The 20,517-nt window shown below is 40.7% G+C and overlaps 1 protein-coding gene, 1 long non-coding RNA gene and 2 other non-coding genes across 4 annotated transcripts; 1 reads left to right on the top strand and 3 right to left on the bottom strand.

The window, feature by feature from the left end:
• Positions 1–1,108: 1,108 nt before the first annotated feature.
• Positions 1,109–1,242, bottom strand: LOC126058441 (small nucleolar RNA SNORA31). The gene has a single exon (XR_007513221.1). It is a non-coding gene; the product is annotated as a small nucleolar RNA SNORA31 (small nucleolar RNA).
• A 778-nt stretch (positions 1,243–2,020) lies between these two features.
• TPT1 (tumor protein, translationally-controlled 1) lies at positions 2,021–5,748 on the bottom strand. The gene is made up of 6 exons (XM_049853423.1): positions 5,592–5,748; positions 5,263–5,336; positions 4,543–4,733; positions 4,175–4,280; positions 3,197–3,313; positions 2,021–2,236 (listed from the first exon to the last, which is right to left on the bottom strand). The coding sequence occupies exons 1-6, from the start codon at positions 5,617–5,619 to the stop codon at positions 2,234–2,236; spliced, it is 519 nt and encodes a 172-aa protein (XP_049709380.1). The 5' UTR covers positions 5,620–5,748; the 3' UTR covers positions 2,021–2,233.
• LOC126058440 (small nucleolar RNA SNORA31) lies at positions 2,305–2,433 on the bottom strand. Its single transcript, XR_007513220.1, has one exon. It is a non-coding gene; the product is annotated as a small nucleolar RNA SNORA31 (small nucleolar RNA).
• A 215-nt stretch (positions 5,749–5,963) lies between the features above and the next one.
• LOC126058335 (uncharacterized) lies at positions 5,964–15,480 on the top strand. The gene is made up of 2 exons (XR_007513191.1): positions 5,964–7,056; positions 11,557–15,480. It is a non-coding gene; the product is annotated as an uncharacterized LOC126058335 (long non-coding RNA).
• Positions 15,481–20,517: the final 5,037 nt, after the last annotated feature.

Genomic DNA, 20,517 nt, shown 5'->3' with positions numbered 1-20,517 from the left:
GCTCTTCTTCCAGACTTCCCATGGCTGGCTTCCTAAACAGACTTTAGCTTGGATAACACCCCTATGTCCATGGCCAGACTACCTCGTTTTCAAAGCACTGATAGCAGCTACCTGAAAATTCTTGTAGGTACAAATATTTAGGCTTGTTTCCACCTGTCACCAGAAGGCACTACAAACCCATGTGCTTGAAATCTTAGGCCACTGTAAATTCAGAGCCCTGGTGGCACAACTATACACTCAGTGGCTAACCAAAGGCCAGCAATTCAAACCCACCAGCCAGCTGCTCCTTGGAAGCCCTGTGGGGCAGCTCTACTGTTCTATAGGGTCCCTGAGTGTTAAACGACTAGGTGGCAATAGGTTTGGGTTTTTTAGACGGTAAAATCAGAGCACTATCCAGCAGCTTTTTGTTGAATACACAGGACTTCCTCCATGTCATGACAAGGTTGAGACAATGTCCCAGTTATCTGTGACATTTTTATCACTGTTGTCTTTACAACCCATGAAATAAGGCAAATGCTTGAAAGTGGTTAAACTGAGATTTGACTCATGTGGATCCTAACCCTGGGTGCCCCTCCCCCACGCTTCCCTACTAGCTGCTTATACCCATGGTGTTATACTTAGAGCCTTTAGTCGCTCTGGAGGAGGACGAGGTGCCCTCCTGGTAGGCTGGCTGTAGTTATACACTAAGCATGCTGTTCCAAAAGGTCTAAGATGTACAGTATTTTGCTAATTATCAGACTACAGTTGTCTAGAGAAGGCAACATTTTCTTAATACAAGCTGTCACCACCGATTCTATCACAATCCGCTTGATCAAGCTCCCAGGCTGAATACAGACGGACTTTGAAGCCTAAGGGCGAACTCCAGAATGCCCTCACTGAATTCACCCCAATAGCATAGAACCAAACGGAAGACTTATTGGTTTGCCTGTATTGTTTTAACTTTTAAACTTTTAAAATGTAATTAACCAGGAAGCAAGGGTGTTACAGAAATATCTTCCAACACCTCTCATGTAAGCTGATAACTTTAAAGATTCCTTTTTTGGGACTGTTTTCTAAACTGTTTACAAGGTTATTTCTGACTTCTCTACCCTTCCCCCTCTTCCAAAATCCCTGTATTCCCCTATTCAATCTTGGCTACCACAAGCAGGCAGGCAGAAAGCGCGAGGAATTTTTTTTCTTGCATCTGTAGCGGAAACCTCAGAAGCAGACAGTAACTGCTCCAGGTCTGTCAAATAGATGCATTTTTCTATTCTCATTGATACCCAGTCTTCTCAACTGTTTCGCCCACCAGCTATCCCAGCTGCATCTATAATCTCATCTTCTAAGGCAAACCTTTTCTATAAAAGGCCATAGTAATTGTTTTAGGCTTGGAAGGCCCTGAAGCCTCCTGTCCATCCCAACCACTGTTGTAGTATGAAAGCGGCCACAGATAATCCATAAGCAAATGAGCATGGCTGTGTTCCAACAAACTGGCCATTGCCATTTTCATTTGTCAAGGCATTTTTGGTTTTTTTTCAACCACTAAAAACCATCTTATTAGCTCATGAGTCACTTAAAAGGTGACAGGTCAGGCCAGTTTGCCCATCCCTGTTTTACCATCCCAACTCCAGAGTTTGACACATTCATTCCAAAAAACTTCTAGATTTTTCTACAACTTGGTTCTACTCCATTTATGATAAATAAACTCAGACAATACTTAGCTTCCAACTGTTTTAGTCTCTTTTTATTCTTTTGGTAATCTCTTCCAGAGTTAGCTACTTCCGTTTGTAGGTGGTGATTATGTAAGGCTCCAGTTCCAGTGCTGGCATCACTATGAGCATGGTCTCTCCCTTTCCTTCGACTCAGAGTTAAGACCTTCGATTCCTGTTTTGGTATTTCGGTCCCAGGAGTAGTTTAGCTGTAGCAGTCATCTGAAGACAGTCTTTACGGTAGTGACCTACGACCAGGCTCTAGCTTCTCCATGAACACTACAGGAATGAATTTAGTTTAAATATATTGAACTCAGAGGCATTCTCTCAAGTGAGTTTAAATGTATTTTATTTTTAGACAACCTACAAGACATGTTTTTTTTTTTTTCCTTTAAAAAAAATGCCTCCACTCCAAATAAATCAAGGTCAAAATAAATGAAGAGCTCAAGATGACATCAGTCCCATTTGTCTAAGTCCTGGTGTTGTGTGGATGAAAAGCAGCAGCCAGTCAGGATGACAGAGGATCCAAATAATTACCAAATTTGTTACTGTAAAAACAAGAAGGACTGTATTAACACTTTTCCAATGTGAAAATAACTCCACTTATCTAGGCTGCAGATGTATTCCCTCATTCAATCTGGGCCGCCACAAAGACAGGCGGAAAGCGCAGGGATTTTTTCTTTCGCATCCTAGTGCAAACCAAAAGAACAACAGCAAATTGTTCAAGGTCTATCAGTGGATGCAGAACATCTTTACAAGTCAGAGGCAGCATCTTCCTTAGAAGTCTCTTTTGCAGCAAGCTGACTTACATACACTCTGTTCTACCAACAGAAACCTCAGATACAGCCTGAAGAATCCCTTTGGCAAGTCATTTTGTACGGCCACACATGACATTTCTGTCCACTGTTGCCTCTATAACCTTATTCAGCGTACCCTTAATATATATGGAAGCTTCTGTAAACAAGGACAATGAATGCTTTCATTTCTATACCGCCTACGGCAAATACTCAGTGAGTGATTTCACTTTAATAAAGCAATTTGTGCACTAGTTCAGTGGGCAGCTCTAACTGTATTTACCTGACAAGAAGTTTAATGTTGCTAATGATCAGTAAGCCAAAGTAAAAGGTTTTGAAACTGATACGTATGTGTGGCCAAATTATGAAAAAGAAAGCACTTTGATTTCAACAGGCCACTTCTATTGGGAAGATCAACACAAATGCTTACAGTCGATCTCCAGTTCATTATTCAAACTGCTTTACAATGCCATCTATGGTCAAAGTTTTCTATAGGCTCTAAGCCTTTCTATACTGTAACACGCTTACACATGCCATGCGAAACATAAGCCTTCTTTGACAACCCCAGGTTAAGGGCAACAAAAAAAACTAGATCCATGTGTTAAAAGGAACTGCTGTGGAACCCGTTCTAACTATCCCAGTAGCATGAAACAATCACACCTAAGAGAACTCCATTTTCACATTAGTAATTCTGACTAATTTCCTCATACTTACACATTTCTCCATTTCTAAACCATCCTTAAAGAAAATCATATATGGGGTCACGCCATCCTCACGGTAGTCCAGCAGAGCAACCATACCATCTGGATTCATGTTTTCACCAATAAAGAACTTGGAAAGCAAAACAAATACCCAGAATTAAACCATTATATATAAGTATGTATCACTGTAAGACAAACCCCACCAACTACAATACAACAAATCAAAGGATGATTCAGAACCCCAGAACGGTTTCATCAAGAAAATGTCAGCAACTAAAAGCTCTTATGCCTTGGAGAGAAACGGTCACTAAGCAAAGATTTATTCTCCTGATTAAACACTTATGATCAAATAAGAATATAGAACAATCTAAGACACTTCAGAATTTTCGAAAACTGTTTCACTCTCAACCCCACATATGTAATTCCAAACCAAGTCTATTTACATAGTCAAACACAGGGAACATATGTATGCAAAGAACACGAGACTGACAATGATATAGTGTGCCATATGTGGAAGTTATCTTATGGCAAGGGGCTATCTGAAGGCTAGAAAATATAGGAACCAGGGTTTTTTTTAACTCTGAAAGGTAACGGGAAGCCACTGAAGGTTTCTAAATAGGACTTACGAACTGAATATGTCAGAGCGCTCAGAGACAGCAACGTCAGAATTGTAAAGATAGAGGAAACTGCAAAACCAAATAGAACATTAACAAGCAATTTATGAATGGAAGCATGGATAAATGTCACCTGGGAATTAAGGCATGACATTTTGGAATCAGAATAGACTGGACCTAGAAATATTTGGGAGCAGAGGAGGCTATTTTCAATAGCCTGGGCAACCTGTGAGTCTGTGAAGCTACCTATGTTATACATATATATATATATATATAAAAACTCTCAAAAAAACAACTATGCCAAAAAAATTCATGAAGTAATTTATTTCTCAGTTCAAACTATACATGTCTTTAATCCAAATGTTTAGGTTATTTACCTGGTAGTTTTTGAAATTAGCAAGGATGTGCTTGATTTGTTCTGCAGCCCCTGTCATAAAAGGTTTTACTCTTTCTGGTTTCTGTTCTTCAAGTTTGCCTTTGATTCTAAAACAGTATTTTATTAATAGGTTAAAGTGTTGAATCCTGAGCCAAGTCACTTTTTTTTTTTTTCCATTAAGAATGCAAACTACAACAAGCAATTAAAAGATCTAAAAGCAGAACGCATGCTCCAGTATGCTCACAAGTGGTTTACACAAAACCAACCACCCTTGTTTGGGCCCTCAAGAACCTGAGAAGTTAGCCAAACTCTAAATCCTCAACTATAAGAACCCAGAGACATCAGCCGGGCGTTGCCAACATCACTTACGATTTCATGTAATCTTTGATGTACTTCTTGTAGGCTTCTTTTGTAAAACTGGTTTCCTGCAAGTGATGGTTGATGACAATATCAACACCGGTGATTACTGTGCTTTCGGTTCCTTCACCATCGGGGCCTTCAGCTGAGGCATTTCCACCAATGAGCGAGTCGTCAATGTTACCCTCTGTCCTACTGACCATCTGCATTAAGGAAAAGCAAGAGTTTAGTTTGAAAGGACGTCCTTGACAGTAGTATAAACGCATCCAAAAATCCTTCTATACCCTCAGTTCATGCACGTTATCACCCTCCCACCCTACATTCTTGGTTCTTGTTAAGAACTACATTACTTGAAGAATAAATTGACTTCTTGAAACATTTTAACTCACTAAGAACTAATTCTTTCTCTCCGACAACTAGAAGTTGCTTCCAGTTGGGGACTCTGGTCGCTAAGGGGAGATGAGCAAGAACGGATAGGACAAACGTGACGGGCTTCGCACTCCCAAGCCGGAGACATCATGTCCTGGACAGCCGGGAGGATGGGCGCCGCGGCCGCGGACCTATTTCCAGGCACAGCTCCGCCTCCACTTTTCTAGAAAAACCTAAGCCCGGAAAGAGCGTCTCCTCCGCCAGGAGGCGGCGGAAAGGATTGCACAACCTCGGGCAGGGGAGCGGCGGAAACCCGAGCCTGCCCGGCCTTGCCTCCCCCGCGCGACCGCCCGGACGACTCACCTTCCCCTCCACCTCCAGGCACAGCCCGTCCGCGATCTCCCGGATCTTGTAAATGTCGGAGAACATCTCATCATCTGCTCGGGGACACAGACCCGCCCATCACGGGGCGCCCGGCCTCGGAGGCCCGGAGCCGCCATTTCCCCCGCCTGCCGCACGCGGTCCCTGCCCCTCCCCGGGCGCTCACGACCCCGGCGCGTGGCCGAAGCACCGACTCCCGCTCGCCGCCGGCGTCCCTGGGCCCAAGACCGCGGCAGCGGCGGCCCCCGCCTCCCCTTCCCCGCCCCGGAGCCCCTGAGCGCGCCAGGAAATGCAGCGCAGCAAGGACTCACGGCTGATGAGGTCCCGGTAGATAATCATGATGGCGGCTGAGGGGAGACGACGGCGGCGCTAGCTTAGCAGGAGCCCGGAGCCCAGAGCGAGCGCGGTGCGGCCGGAGCGGCGCTCGGGGGGAGGGGGGAGCGGGCGGAAAAGGCCGACTCAGCCGCTCCCCAACCTCATATAGAGGGCACGTCCCCCTACGTCATCGCCCGCTGCGCCTCCGGAAGCGCCGCAAGCGGTGACGTGGAACTCAGAGCCGCCCGCAAGGCGGGGCCGCGACGCGGGCGCGGGGGAGGGGAGGGGACATCCGGGCACCCTGCGCCGGGACACAGTGCCGCGTTCCCCGGGGCTCGCGGCCGGGGGGAGGGAGGGGAAAACGGGGTGCCCCCGACGCTCTTTAACTCTGCGCTGAGGGGCGGGGCGGAGAGGGGCTTGCTGGGCCCGCCCAGCTTCTCTCTTCCGCGCGGGGCTGCCGGGGAAGCTCAGGGCCTGGGTGGGTCTTAGATGAAATCTTTTCAAGGTACCGCCCCAAGCCTTGCCTAGCTCAGTCTCCACCCCTTTTTGTGGGCAGAAGTGTCTGCGGTTATAGGGGGTTTTGGGATTACGGAGGGCCGGGCACGCGGTCCTGGAGGAGAGTGCGAGGCTATACACAGGATAAGGGCAGGAAATTGGTGTTTGGTTTATGGTCCCTGTGGACCTCGGAGAACTTTTCAGCTTTGGCCCCAGGGCTTCCTAGCCTGGAGTTGGGAACGCCTCTGTGGGGCAGAGCCCAGTCCGGGTAGAGGGAGCCAGCTTGGACCGCCCGGCCCCGGAATAATGTGGTTCGGAGGCTGCACGAGGCTTCTATGGGCGCAGATTCTGTGGGAGAGGGTTTAGGGAGGAGGGAAGGTGTCACGGAAGTCTGCACGGTTTTCCCGTCTTTTTACTTTGGACCTTTATTTGAAGTGTTGCTGTATTTCTGTGGCGGACAGCTAAAGAGCTCTTCCCCTTTGTGTTTTGTACCTGGTCTTGAATTATGTTCGTTTGAAAAAGGACGTGTTGTCACTTTAAGATAAAGTTGAAATTTTATCTCTGGTATTAGAATAATATCAAAATAGAGAGCTTCCCACTTGCCCAAGTGTTATTTGAAGGATTTTAGACCCAGTTGGAGCCCTGGAGGCGCAGCGGGTTAAGAGCTCGGCTCCTAACCAAAACGTCTACAGTTTGAATCCACCAGCCGCTCCTTGGAAATCCTATGGGGCAGTACTACTCTGTTCTTTAGGGTCGCTACGAGTCTGAATCGACTGGACGGCAATGGGTTTGGTTTGGTTCAGACCCCATTACAAGGCACTAAAAAAAAACCCTCCCTTTTTAGGCGCTGAAGGCAAAGATGTATGTCACTATGAAACTTGAGAGCTTGTTCCATTCCGCAAGTATTTTTGTGCTTTCCTGTGTCCCTGGCGCTGAGATTTCCACGGAGATCACAACTGTGAACAGGTTAGACCCAGTCCTAGCTTTAATAGACATTTTAATTCTAGTAAATCAAAGAATCAGGCAAGTATAATACATAAACAGTTTTTCATAAAAAATAATGAGAGCAACAGCCATCTAATTAGGTTGGTAGAGAAGTCAGAATGGAAGAGACAGAAAATGAGGTCCTCCCAGGGCTATGCTGGACACTCCAGAGGACACATGGCTGGGAAGAAGCTAGAAAAACAGTATGAAAACAAGCGGACATCTTCTAGTGGATGGTTGCTGAAGAACCTGTCAAACCTCTTAATCACACATTCTGGCATGTGTGAGTGGAATAGATTATTATCTGAGACATATCACGTTTTATTTTTTCCCTCAGCTCTGGTATTTTCAAATTATTCAGAAATATTTCCATTCACTCATATTGTACCGCTAAATATTACTCTCTTGACAGCCTCTCCAGTTTTATGTTTGATTAAAATTTTTTTGAAGTTAATAAAAACAGCAGCTGTGGTGAAAAAGAGAACTAAAGTTGGACTCAAGGCACCTTTATCTTACTAGCACTGTGACCTTGGAGACATCAGCCTCCCTGAGCCTGAGTATAAAATTGAGTTTTTGTGAGTTAAAGTCTTTGTGAATTAACCAGACAATGAGAAAATGCCTAGCATGCTCAATAGGTAATCAGTAAATATTGGTTAAATTTGAACATATACATCTTCCCAAATTCTATTAATTTTCGAAATATCCCTGAAACTATTCTATTAACTCTGTGTTACTTGGAAGTATTTTCTAATTTAGTTGTTATAACATATGTTGTACTAAAAATGTTTTTCTATTTAATACAACACGAATAGTGGGGCCCTGGTAAAGCAGTGGTTAAGTGTCTGGCTGCTAACCAAAAGGTTGGAAGTTCAGATCCACCAGCTGCTCCTTTGACATCATATGGGGCAGTTATACTCTGTCCTATAGGGTCGCTATGAGTCTGAATCGATGGCAACAAACTTGATTTTTTAATGGGTTTACATACCAAGACAATCTGCTTTCCATAGCCTTGGAAAGAAAGCCTATTGGGCAGTTCTACTTTGTCCTCAACAACATACAACAATACTCTAATAGTGGATCACTGAAAGAATTTAACTGTGTTCTTATGAGATTTCTACCTCAGGTTCATATTTGGTTGATCCTAGCAATTCAGTGACTAAAACCAAAAAAAAAAAAAGAACCAAACCCATTGCTGTCCAGTCAATTCCGACTCATAGTGATCTTACAGGATAGAGTAGAACTGCCCTGTTGGGTTTCCAAGGAGTGGCTGGTGGATTCGGACTGTTGACCTTTTGGTTAGCAGCCGAGCTCTTAACCACTGCGCCACCAGGGCTCCTAATTCAGCCACTCAAAAACCCACTGCCGTCCAGTCAATTCCGACTCATAGTGACCCTATAGGACAGAGTAGAACTGCCTTGTGGAGTTTCCAAGGAGCGCCTGGCAGATTCGAACTGCGGACCTCTTGGTTAACAGCCAAAGCACTTAACCACTATGCTGCCAGGGTTTCCAATTCAGCAACTAGACATTCTAAAAACATAATTTCTTATGAAAATCTGATTTGAATTTCAGGATCCTGTGGTCTTGAAAATCTATGCAATATTTTGAAAATGTCTGCTTAAAAGACTTGGAATGTAACCAGTTAGGGGGAAATTAGTAGCTAAATTTTTTTTAATTGCTAGCCAGTAGGACCCCTGGTGGTGCAGTGGTTAAGAGTTCATCCTCTAACCAAAATGTCAGCAGCTACTGTGCTAGAGAAGGATGTGGCAGTCTGCTTCTGTAAAGATTTACAGCCTTGGAAACTCTACAGGGCACTTCTGCTCTGTCCTGTGGGGTCGTTGAGTCAGAATTGACCCAACAGCAACGGGTTTTGTTTATTTGCCAGCCACTGACAAAATTGCAAGGATTTGGCCTTTTTCAAAGCTGAGTAGCTTTAATTTTGACACAATCAAAAGTTTTTTTTTAATAACGTTTTATTCTTTACGATGATTTAAGCAGTGATTTCTAACAAAATCTAAGCTTGTCCTAAATTTTATAACTGAATACGGCTTGGTATCTCTTGCAATTAAAGAGATTTCAAAGAGAATGTCTTCTGGCCTCTTCACACAAATCCTCACAGCAGAAAATCACCTTATGATGGCTCACCATTTTATCAAGGATTGACCACTGTCTTAGTTTCTTAGTGCTGCTATATTTACCACAAGCGGATGACTTTAATGAACAGAAATTTAGTTTTTCACAGTTTAGGAGGCTAGAAGTTCGAATTCAGGGCACTGGCTCTAGGGGAAGGCTCCTTCTGTCCACTCTGGGGAAAAAGCTTTGCCTCAGCTTCTGTAGCATTCTTAGTGTTCCGTGGAGATCTTCACGTGGCATCTATCTTACTCCCATTCGTGCTTGTTTGCTTCTGTGCCTGATCTGCCATTTTTATATCTCCAAAGTGGCTATGTTTAAGACACACTTTACACTGATATGGTGTCATTAACATAACAAAGAAAATCCTATTCCCAAATGGAATTAAATCCACAGATATAAACCAAAAAACCCAAACCCCTTGCCGTCAAGTTGATTCCGACTCATAGTTACCCTATAGGACAGAGTAGAACTGCCCCATGGTGGTACCAATTGCCAATCTGACACAAAGGGTCCTTGTCTTTTCCTGAGTAAGAATACACACGAAAGACAGACTTTATCTTCAGCAAGCTTTGTTTTGCTTGAGTCAAGCAAGAGGAGTCAGCGAGGATCTAACCCTCTCCAAAAGACTGACTCAAAAAGGGAAGCAAGGCTAGGGCTTTTATGGGTTCGGTGGAGACAACAGAGTAATGAATATTTAGTGGGCTTCTTTCAAGGGGTGGGTACTTCTCAGAATGGTGGTTCATGTTAATTAGCCTGTCCCTACATCTGGAATCCAAGATGGAACTCACTGATATTCAAGATAGACTCCTCTCAACAGCCCTTGGCATCACTTACTACAGGATATAGCGCAAGCACACTGATCTTTGGCACTACATCACCATCTTCGGAGGGCTAAGGAAGGTTAAATAGCAGTCACACTTTGTTCTTCTGTGCATGTGGGAGCCTGTAAAGGGGGAAGGGACTAGAAAAAACACTAAGAAGGAGACAGTAATTCGTGGGTTCTTTCAGCCTTATCTCATGTTGACAGGGTATGGTTCTTGTTTACCCAACTTCTAGATAGTGATCTTTTAACAGCTCTTTTGTTAACCCTATCTGTCTTAATAGGGTTTCCAAAGAGCGGCTGGTGGATTCTAACTGCTAACCTTTCGGTTAGCAGCTGAGCTCTTAACCAGTGTGCCATCAGCATTCCCCCACAGGTACAGGGCTCAGTATTTACAAAAAATATTTTTGAAAAATGCAGTTCAATCCGTAACAACTACAATGACTTAAGCACATAGGGTTTATTCTCTCCTAGTAAATAATTTCAGGAGTATGCAGCCCAGACTGATACCAGTAGCTCCATGGGCAGCAGGTATCCAGGTCTTCCTTTTTTTTTCACCAGCCGTAGGTTCCCTATGGTCTACAATAGATGCTGGCACTCCAGCCGTCACGTCCATCTGGCAGGCAGCAAGAAGAGGGCCCCTTTAAGGAGCTTTTCTGTGTTATGCTGAACAAATACATGGATGGACCTAGTTGCAAGAAAGGCACTTGCTCATTGTGACTGGTTCATAGCCACCTTAAATGAAATCAGGGTTCTGTCATTAAGGAAGAAGAAGAATGGATATTGGCAGGCAACCAGCAGTCCCTGCCATAACCACAGTACAAAAGATCTAGTTCTTAGTTTTGAAGAGATAACTTTGCTCATTGGTGATCAGGTTCAGGGAAACCGATTTATATTTACCAAACTCATGAGACTTATTTGCAAACCAGAATACCATTAATTTATGATGAGAAGTTCCTATTTCAACTGGTGAGCTGTAGTGTAGAACGCAGTGACTTAGGAGTTAAAATTGGAGCCGTTTTTCCCTGTTCTTGAGTATAAAGAATGTGACCCAGCTGGAACTGGACTCAGAAGGAGACATCAACTGGGCCCTGAGGTATAAAAACAATAGCTAGAACAATCCTGGAAAATATCTTTTAGGGAACCTTTCACATAAACAAATACTTAGGCAGAGCCAAAAGACCCACGTATTTTGCATTTTTTCTATTAGCATTTACTAAATAGTTTTTTTGACCAATGAAGACCCTCCTGACCATCACTGAAATTTGTACAAATGTTTATTAACAAAGACAATTCAAAATGTAGAATCACAGTGAGTTAGCAGCTTTTAGCCTATCTGTGAAAAAGTAAAACTTTTAATGATTTTACTCATTTGTAGTGTCAGTACAAATGATTGTGTGATTTTTTTTGGACTCAGGCAGACATAGCTTTGGCAGCATGCTTGTCTGTTTCCCACTTTCGCCTCTTGGAACATATGTTGAATAAAATCTTTCTTCTTGTTTTACTATAACTTTGTCGTGATTTTACCCTAGGATAATTAATGGCGTAGTCGGCAGAATATTTCTGAAGCCGTGAATCCAGTCGACCTCGAGGAGACCTGGACTGTGGAACAGAAGCCAGCAAAGAGGTCCTGTTGTCTAGACTCCACACATTTGCACACCACATCCTCTTGGAAAATGAGACTTTGCTGCTATTTTTTGTTCTCTTTCTCTTGTTTCCTTAAGTTTTGTTTGGCGTATTTGTTTGAAGATCAATCGTTTGATTAAGGAGAATCTTTCTTAAATTTTTTGCTTCGTTATTTGGTTAAGAGTGACATCTAGTATCTCTTTTGGTGAACTACAGTTTGGTGTCTGGATTCGGGCATTTGAAACACTAAAGAGATAATTCCATTTTCAAAGAGCTCTGGGGTTGGTATAACAAGGCCTTAAAAATGGACAAATCATTCCTAATATGCCTGGGAATTAATGAAAATGATTTTGTTCTAACAAAGGTTTTTTATGTTTTTGTTGACTTTAAAAGCAAAATCTTTCTAACTTAAAAGCTAGATATTGTGTGAAACGTTTTATTTAAGGAAAAGGGATCATTTTGTGTTAAAGTAAAACTAGTAGTTCCAGAGTGGGAGAAAGGAGGCATAGGACAAGCCTAGAAGGAAAAAAAAAAAAAAAAAAAGAGGGCTAACCAAGAAATAATGGATTCATTTATAAAATTGCTAAAGAGCTTTGGTATTTACTGGATAGATAAAAGGTTGTGATCCAGAGAAAGCAACACTGCTTACAAAGAGAATGGTAAAAGGGAAAGAAATTAGTTATCTTTTGACATTCAAAATGCCTAGGCTGAGTTAAACATACATATATGAATTGGAATGACTCTGAAACTTGCTCTCAAACGTTGAGCAGCTAAAGCAAAAGGAAGAATTGATGAAGTAAAAACTGAACAGAAGATTTCAAAGGGCAGCTTGAGAAGACAAAGTTAAGTATTATAATGACACGCGCAAAGAGCTGGAGATGGAAAACCAAAAGGGAAGAACACGCTCGGCGTTTCTCAAGCTGAAAGAACTGAAGAAAAAATTCAAGCCTCGAGTTGCAATAGTGAAGGATTCTATGGGGAAAATATTAAATGACACAGGAAGCATCAAAAGAAGATGGAAGGAATACACAGAGTCATTATACCAAAAAAAATTAGTCTATGTTCAACTATTTCAAGAGGTAGCATATGATCAGGAACCAATGGTACTGAAGGAAGAAGTCCAAGCTGTTCTGAAGGCATTGGTGAAAAACAAGGCTCCAGGAATTGATGGAATATCAATTGAGATGTTTCAACAAACAGATGCAGCGCTGGAGGTGCTCACTCATCTATGCCAAGAAATATAGAAAACAGCTTCCTGGCCAACTGACTGGAAAAGATCCATATTTATGCCTATTCCCAAGAAAGGTGATCCAACTGAATGCGGAAATTATAGAACAATATCATTAATATGACACGCAAGCCAAATTTTGCTGAAGATCATTCAAAAACGGCTGCAGCAGTATATCAACAGGGAACTGCCAGAAATTCAGGCCGGTTTCAGATGAGAACGTGGAACCAGGGATATCATCGCTGTTGTCAGATGGATCCCAGCTGAAAGCAGAGAATACCAGAAGAATGTTTACCTGTGTTTTATTGACTATACAAAGGCATTCGACTGTGTGGATCATAACAAATTATGGATAACATTGCGAAGAATGGGAATTCCAGAACACTTATAATTGTGCTCATGCGGAACCTTTACATAGATCAAGAGGCAGTTGTTTGGACAGAACAAGGGGATACTGATTGGTTTAAAGTCAGGAAAGGTGTGCATCAGGGCTGTATTCTTTCACTATACTTATTCAATCTGTGCTGAGCAAATAATCCGAGAAGCTGGACTATATGAAGAAGAACGGGGCATCAGGATTGGAGGAAGACTCATTAAGAACCTGTGTTATGCAGATGACACAACCTTGCTTGCTGAAAGTGAAGAGGACTTGAAACACTTACTAATGAAGATCAAAGACCACAGCCTTTAATATGGATTGCACCTCAACATAAAGAAAACAAAAATCCTCACAACTGGACCAATGAACAACATCATGATAAATGGAGTAAAGGTTGAAGTTGTCAAGGATTTGATTTTACTTGGATCCACAATCAACAGCCATGGAAGCAGAAGTCAAGAAATCAAAAGACGCAATGCATTGGGTAAATCTGCTGCAAAGGACCTCTTTAAGGTGTTGAAGAGCAAAGGTACCACCTTGAAGACTAAGGTGCGCCTCACCCAAGCCATGGTATTTTCATCTGCATCATATGCATGTGAAAGCTGGACAATGAATAAGGAAGACCAAAGAAAAATTGATGACTTTGGATTGTGGTGTTGGCGAAGAATATTGAATATACAATAGACTGCGAAAAGAACAAACAAATCTGTCTTAGAAGTACAACAAGAATGCTCCTTAGAGGCAAGGATGGCGAGACTGCATCTTACATACTTTGGACATGTTGTCAGGAGGGATCAGTCTCTGGAGAAGGACATCATGCTTGGCAAAGTACCAGGTCAGTGGAAAAGAGGGAGACCCTCAACAAGGTGGACTGACACAGTGGCAGCAACAATGAGCTCAAGCATAATGACTGTAAGGATGGCGCAGGACCAGGCAGTGTTTCATTCTGTTGTGCATAGGATTGCTATGAGTTGGAACCGACTCGATGGCAACAACAACAACAATCTTGTCTTCTACCAGGAATCGAAAGAGGAGGGTAGGGCAAGATCAGGCCTCTGTGGCCTCCAGCCTCTGAGGTCATATAGCTCCAGGGAAGTGTGGAAAAACCTTTTCTAACTAGGTGGAACCTTTCTAGACAAAAGAAAATAAGAAAAATGGCATCTTACTGTAAAAAAGAAGTTACCATCAAGCCTATTCTGACTCATAGCAACCCTATAAGACAGAGTAGAACTAGGGTTTCCAGGCTATAATCTTTATGGAAGCAGATTGCTACATCTTTCTCCCAAAGAGCTACTAGTGGATTCAAAATGCCAACCTTTCAGTTAGCAACCTCGGCAGCCAAGCTCTTAACCACTGCACTACCAGGGCTCCTTGTCTTACTATAAAAAACCAAACCAAACCCATTGCTGTGGAGTTGATTTGGACTCATATGGACCCAATAGGACAGAATATAACTGCCCCTCAGAATTTCCAAGGAGCGCCTGGTGGATTTGAACTGCCAACCTTTTGGTTAGCAGCTGTAGCACTTAACACTATGCCACCAGGGTTTCCTGTCTTACTATAAAAAAAGAAACTATCAGAAATCTGGTGGATTCCCATCATAAAAGAACTGTAAACAAGTTCTCTACTGTAGAGAAATTCTAAGAAGCCAAAAGATAGAAATCACAATGAGACACACCAGAAGTGTGGCCTGGAGAAATGTTTCCACCCCTCGCCAGAGACTTAAGGTTATATCCACATCAATGAATTGTCTGTTGAGCAGAGACTTTGCAATTTCCAAAGCCAGTTGATAAAATCTTTAAGGGCTAAAAGTAGTTTGGAGAAATATGTGAAAGAGTAAAAATTGAATAAAAACAGAATATTTAAACAAACTTTACTTCAACAGCAATTATGTTTTATGGTATACAGGCTTAAAATAATTTCCAAGACCTTTAAGGTAACTAACTGATATTAAATTGAGTTAATATATATGCATCATTTTTTAAGTTTATACTTTTGCTTTTTATGCCACAGAGAAAGAATATATATATTAATTAGGAAATAATATTGGGGTCATTATTCCCTGTCCTTGAGCATAGAGAATGTGACCCAGCTGGAGTTGGGCTCACAAGGAGGCAACTAGGCCCTGAGGTATAAAGACAATAGCTAAGATAATCTTGGAAAATATCTTTTAGGGAACCTTTCACATAAAAAAAAAAAAAAAAAAATTTTTTTTTTTTCATATAAGCCAGAACACAAAAGACTTTCCACTCATCTTTTTCTATTAGCAGTTACAGAACAGAAAGTTTGTTGGACCAGTGAAGACCCTCCTGATTGTTGGTTACTGAAACCTGCACCAATGATTGTTAAGAAAGACAATTCAAAATGTAAGATCAGTTTCTAGCCAGTCTGTGAAAAGGTGAAGCTTTCAATGATTTTGCCCATTTTGTAATGTTAATATGTACTGATGACTCTGTAACATTCTTTGGACTTGGGCAGACATGGCTCTGGTGGCATGCTTGTCCACTTCTCAACTTTTGCCTTTTTGAATATATGCCAAATAAAACTTTCTTTTTGCTATACTAAACTTTGTGATGTTTTTACCCTACAATACATATGTATATACACACACACACATCTTTTTTGGCGGGGGGTCTGCTAATTAGTGAGTTCATTTTTGCCACTTAAAGGGATGTACTATAAGAGGTATGCAACAAAGATGATGTTTAAGATGTTTATTAAAAAGAAATTTATTTAATAGGTTTTATCCATCTGGCCTAAGTTTAATGGTTTAGTTTATGAGATTTTTAGGATTTTTAATGTTAAATAGCATGTAAAACAAATAATTGAGTTTCTTGTTAAAACAACAAAATTTTCTTTGGTTACTAGGTCGAAGGGTTAATTTATTTTTTGTGTAATCTGCCTTGAAGGCAAAAGTTCAGCATCGCATTAGAATAAGATCCCTGAGTTGAAAACCAAGCCACATGGCCAAAAATAAAAAAATAAATAAGCGAAGGTGTTTACCCTTGAGATCTTTGGTTAAATAACTTATATATTGTCCCTCAGTAACCTATAATAAACTCCTGACAACCTTGAAACTTCATGTAAAGCCACAAAAAAAATTTTTTAAAGGAAAAGTGCTAAAAAGGTTTATCTAATATGTTATAAATTACACAGAACATGTCAAAATCGAGAGAAGCTCCTGATTCTCTTTGGGTTAAAATTTATATGTTAGTGTTTACTCCTATTTTTTTCCCTAATATTAGACAATAAATGCATAATATTATGCCATAATTTTATCCTTTTTTAATTGATAACTTGGTTGCAACTTAATTTTTTTTTAATTTAGCATCACCAAAGCCAGTGGTCAAACTGGGGAAATTCACATCGTTTACCCATTGTCTTAGTTATCTAGTGCTGCTATAATGGAAATACCACAAATTGATGGCCTTAACAAACAGTTTAGGAGGCTAGAAGTCTGAATTCAGGGTGCCAGCTCCCAGGGAAGGCTTTTTGTCTGTGTTGTCTCTGGGGGGAGGTCCTTGTCTTCAATCTTGCCCTGGTCTAGGAGCTTCTAGTGCAGGGACCCCCAGGTCTAAAGGATGTGCTCCACTCCTGGCTCTTCTTGCTTGGTGGTAATGAGGTCCCTTTCTCTTTGCTTGCTGCTGTCTCCTTTTATCTTATGTAAGATAAAAAGTGATGCAGGCCACGCCCCAGGGAAACTCTCCTTACATTGGATCACGGCTGTGGCCTAAGGGTGTTACCTCCCACCCTAATCCTCTTTAATATAACCTCATTAACCACAGGCTAAGGTTTTTGTTTTTTTTTTTAAGGTTAGAATTTACAACACAAAGAAAAATTACATCAGATCACAAAATGGAGGACAACCACACAATACTGGAAATCATGCCCTAGCCAAGTTGGCACACATTTTTGGAGGTCACAATTCAATTCATGACACCCATGAAGTTTTTTAAATTCTATTCAGGTGTTTAGAGACTTGATAAACTTGGTATATTCTTTGTATTTCCTATATGTATTATGTCTTTTTTTATTATGTCTCACGATTATTATGTATTATATCTGAAGCTCTTTGAAAATAAGTTTGTTAGATTTAGAGAGAGTTTCTGTCTAAAGTTTTTTTCTTAACTGACTTTATTTGGCTTTGCATTACTTTTGTAATTAATTCAGGTTTTTCACTTTTAAGAGTATTATTTTTATAAGTTAATCATGTCCATATTCAGTTTTGTCATCTGTAGATAAGTTTTTACTTTCCTAATTTGCTGAAAATGTTTGACCAAAATATCTCAGCAAAAAGACTATATTGGACTTGTGAAAAGGACTGTGATTAGACTGAATCAAGATTTCCAGAACGCTTATGTAAAAGCTAATGGGTTCACAGATTGTGGCTGATCCAAAATCACATGGAATAGAAATTAACTACAATAGTACTGAGTAAACTAAAGGATTCCTATAGGTTTTATGTGGGAATAGTGCTGATATTTTAAGGTCCTCCTTTCTGGATATAAGAAAACATTTTCTTTCTTTCTCCTGAATTATCTAACTAATGAGTTTATATATATTTAACTCTCGAATTAGAAGTTCCTGTTAGTAAGAAGTTCCTTAGCAAAGTTGTAAATATCATAAACAGAAAAGTGTCTGAAGTTCTAGCTATGATTTTACAAAATAGAATAGCATTAGATTTCATGTTAGTCTCCCAAGAACAGTTTGTTCCTTAATGGATAAATGTTGCTATGCTTATATAAATGTACAACCTGAGGTTTTACAGAATGCAGTTACTGCTGAGGCACATGAAAGGAAATTGCTGATGTTGCTTATGTATAAATACCTCATGAATTTGTTTCCTTCATTCAAAGAATTAGGAATCATGGTTTCATTGGTTATTTCAGACTTTGCCTAATATTGTTAGTGTTTCTGTTCAACCTTCTAGCTCACTGTATGGTGCCTGAGACCTTAAAAACAAGATGGTACCCAACTACCATTATTGAATGTTTTTGGTTAAGGATTCTATAGTAGGATCATGATCAAACAGGAGGGAATGATGAAAGAGTTGTAATTCTCCTGGAATTCAGATTTCTGGCTTTCATGGTAGTTGGGGTAACCCACATAGGCCATTGCCCTTGGATGTTCTTTTGAACTTTGAGCTTTGAGAAAAAAACTCATTTCTGAAGCCACTCTTGAGTCAAACAATGGTCCAGATAAACCAGCAAAATCATTTTGCTCTGGTCATTATGCTTTTTTGAAGCATTCAGTCTGTTTTGGGAAACTGACTCCAGAGATCAGACTGGGAGCTTGGTTCAGGGTAAATCAGTAATTATTTTAATTAGTCTTCAAGGCAGTGTTGTAATCAAACTGTCACCAACTTGCTATGAAGAAAATTATGTATCTTGAAGAAGCCAGGTTTTCAGAAGAGATCAACTTCACTCCTTAAGTCAGCCTTTTGGGAAACAAAAGGCTGTAGTAGTTCCTCCAATGTGGCCTTGCCCTGAAACTGAGGCACTTGGCCTAACTAAAATGGTTAACACAATGTCTTGCTCAGTCTCCATTTTGTCTTAGGCTTCACATCTGCTTCTGAGAAAGTGATCCATTACTGTTGATGAGTAAACCAAGGAGGGGCAACTTGCCCTCCGAAAGAACACTTAGTATGTTTTAAGTAGATTAACAGAAGACCTCCAACAGGCAGGGACCATCCTGTATTATCTTGATCATCATGTATTCTCTAATGGAAACTTGATTGTCACATGTAAATATTTCTACACCTTTTGTTTCCTCTAGACAAATTTTGTGTGCTCCTACGGATACATTTTTGTGTGTTGGATCCAACTATCCTAGTTTAGATGATACCTTTCCAGCTGACAGTGAGTTTATGTGGGCAATATCTTGTTTTAGATTCCTAGAGAATGCATGGGCAATGCACTTTAGAAACTTTAGGGTAACCTTTAAATATTCATAGTAATGATGCTAATAAATATTGGAAAGATAATGCTAAATTGTTACACATTGTAAAGCAAGAGTCAGAAGAAAACCCAGTGGCCCAGCACTCAAGATGGGGCTGGTCATTTCTAAGCACTTTAATTCCTAATGATGGTATAGTTGAACTAGAAAAATCTTTAAGGAATTTATCAATCACTATGGGGCAAATGTGACATAGTGGTTAAAAGCTAAAAGTTTCTCAGTTCAAATCCACCAACTGGTCCTTGGAAATCCCATGGGACAGTTCTACTTATCCTACAGGGTCACTATGAGTCAGAATCAAATCAATGGCAATGGGTTTTTAACCGGATGGGGCAAATAGCAGACGAAGTTGCTAAGTGGTATGGAAAAACAGCAGCAATCTCTGACCTTATTAACAAAGGTGGCATTAGATAACAGAATTACTTTAGATTTTTTATTAGCCCAAGGGAGGTAGAGTCTGTGCTGTAGCAAATACCTCTTGTTGCATTTGAATAAATAACACAGGAGAAAGTAGAACAAGATACACATAGAATTAGATAGCAAGCTACTTGGTTACACACTATAACACCCATACAAACACCAGATTTATTTGGTTAGTTACCATCAGGAATAAGTACATGGGCTAGATCACTATTGCAAGGAATAGTAATATTCTTAGTCTGAATCTTTATAGTATTAGGCATAATAAAACTTATCTTCTATTGTCTTATGCATTTAAAAGGCAAAAGAAAGGCTCAGGTTAAAATGTTGATGTACATTGACTCTGCTCATTTCTGCAATGCGATTGATGGGAATGTCACTCTTAAGATCCTAGTGAAGAACCAGATGGTATCTGGTAGAAAACCAGTACCATGAGTATAAAGAGCCTGCCATGGCCACCATGTAGGAGCCCACCAAAGTCCAGGTTTTGATCACTGATGACCAATCTCCAATCGAAAGAAAGGGAGTGACCTGGAATTAAAATTGGAGCCATTATTACCTGTCCTTGAGTATAAAGATTGTGACTTAGTTGGAACTGGACTCACAAGGACACATAAACTGGGCCTGAAGTACAAAAACAATAGCTAGGACAATCTTGGAAAATATCTTTTAGGGACCCTTTCACATAAACAAATACTTAGAGCACAAAAGACCCATATATTTTCCACTTATATTTTTCTATTGGCATTTAGTAAGTAGTAAGATTTGTTGGACTTATGAAGACCTGCCATTACTGAAATTTGTACTAGTGATTATTAAGAAAGACATTCATAATGTAGAATCATGGTAATTTAGCAATTTTTAACCAATCTGTGAAAAGGTGAA

This window comes from Elephas maximus, chromosome 14, assembly GCF_024166365.1.
Source record: "Elephas maximus indicus isolate mEleMax1 chromosome 14, mEleMax1 primary haplotype, whole genome shotgun sequence".
NCBI lineage: Eukaryota > Metazoa > Chordata > Mammalia > Proboscidea > Elephantidae > Elephas > Elephas maximus.
This window is presented reverse-complemented; position numbering and strand designations above follow the sequence as displayed.

Coding starts and splice junctions, on each gene's coding strand:
- TPT1 (XM_049853423.1), bottom strand. CDS start 5,619: ATGATTATCTACCGGGACCTCATCAGCC. Junction 5,337..5,591: donor CTACCGGGACCTCATCAGCC/GTGAGTCCTTGC, acceptor GTCCCCGAGCAG/ATGATGAGATGTTCTCCGAC. Junction 3,314..4,174: donor CTAATTTCAAAAACTACCAG/GTAAATAACCTA, acceptor TTGCTTTCCAAG/TTCTTTATTGGTGAAAACAT.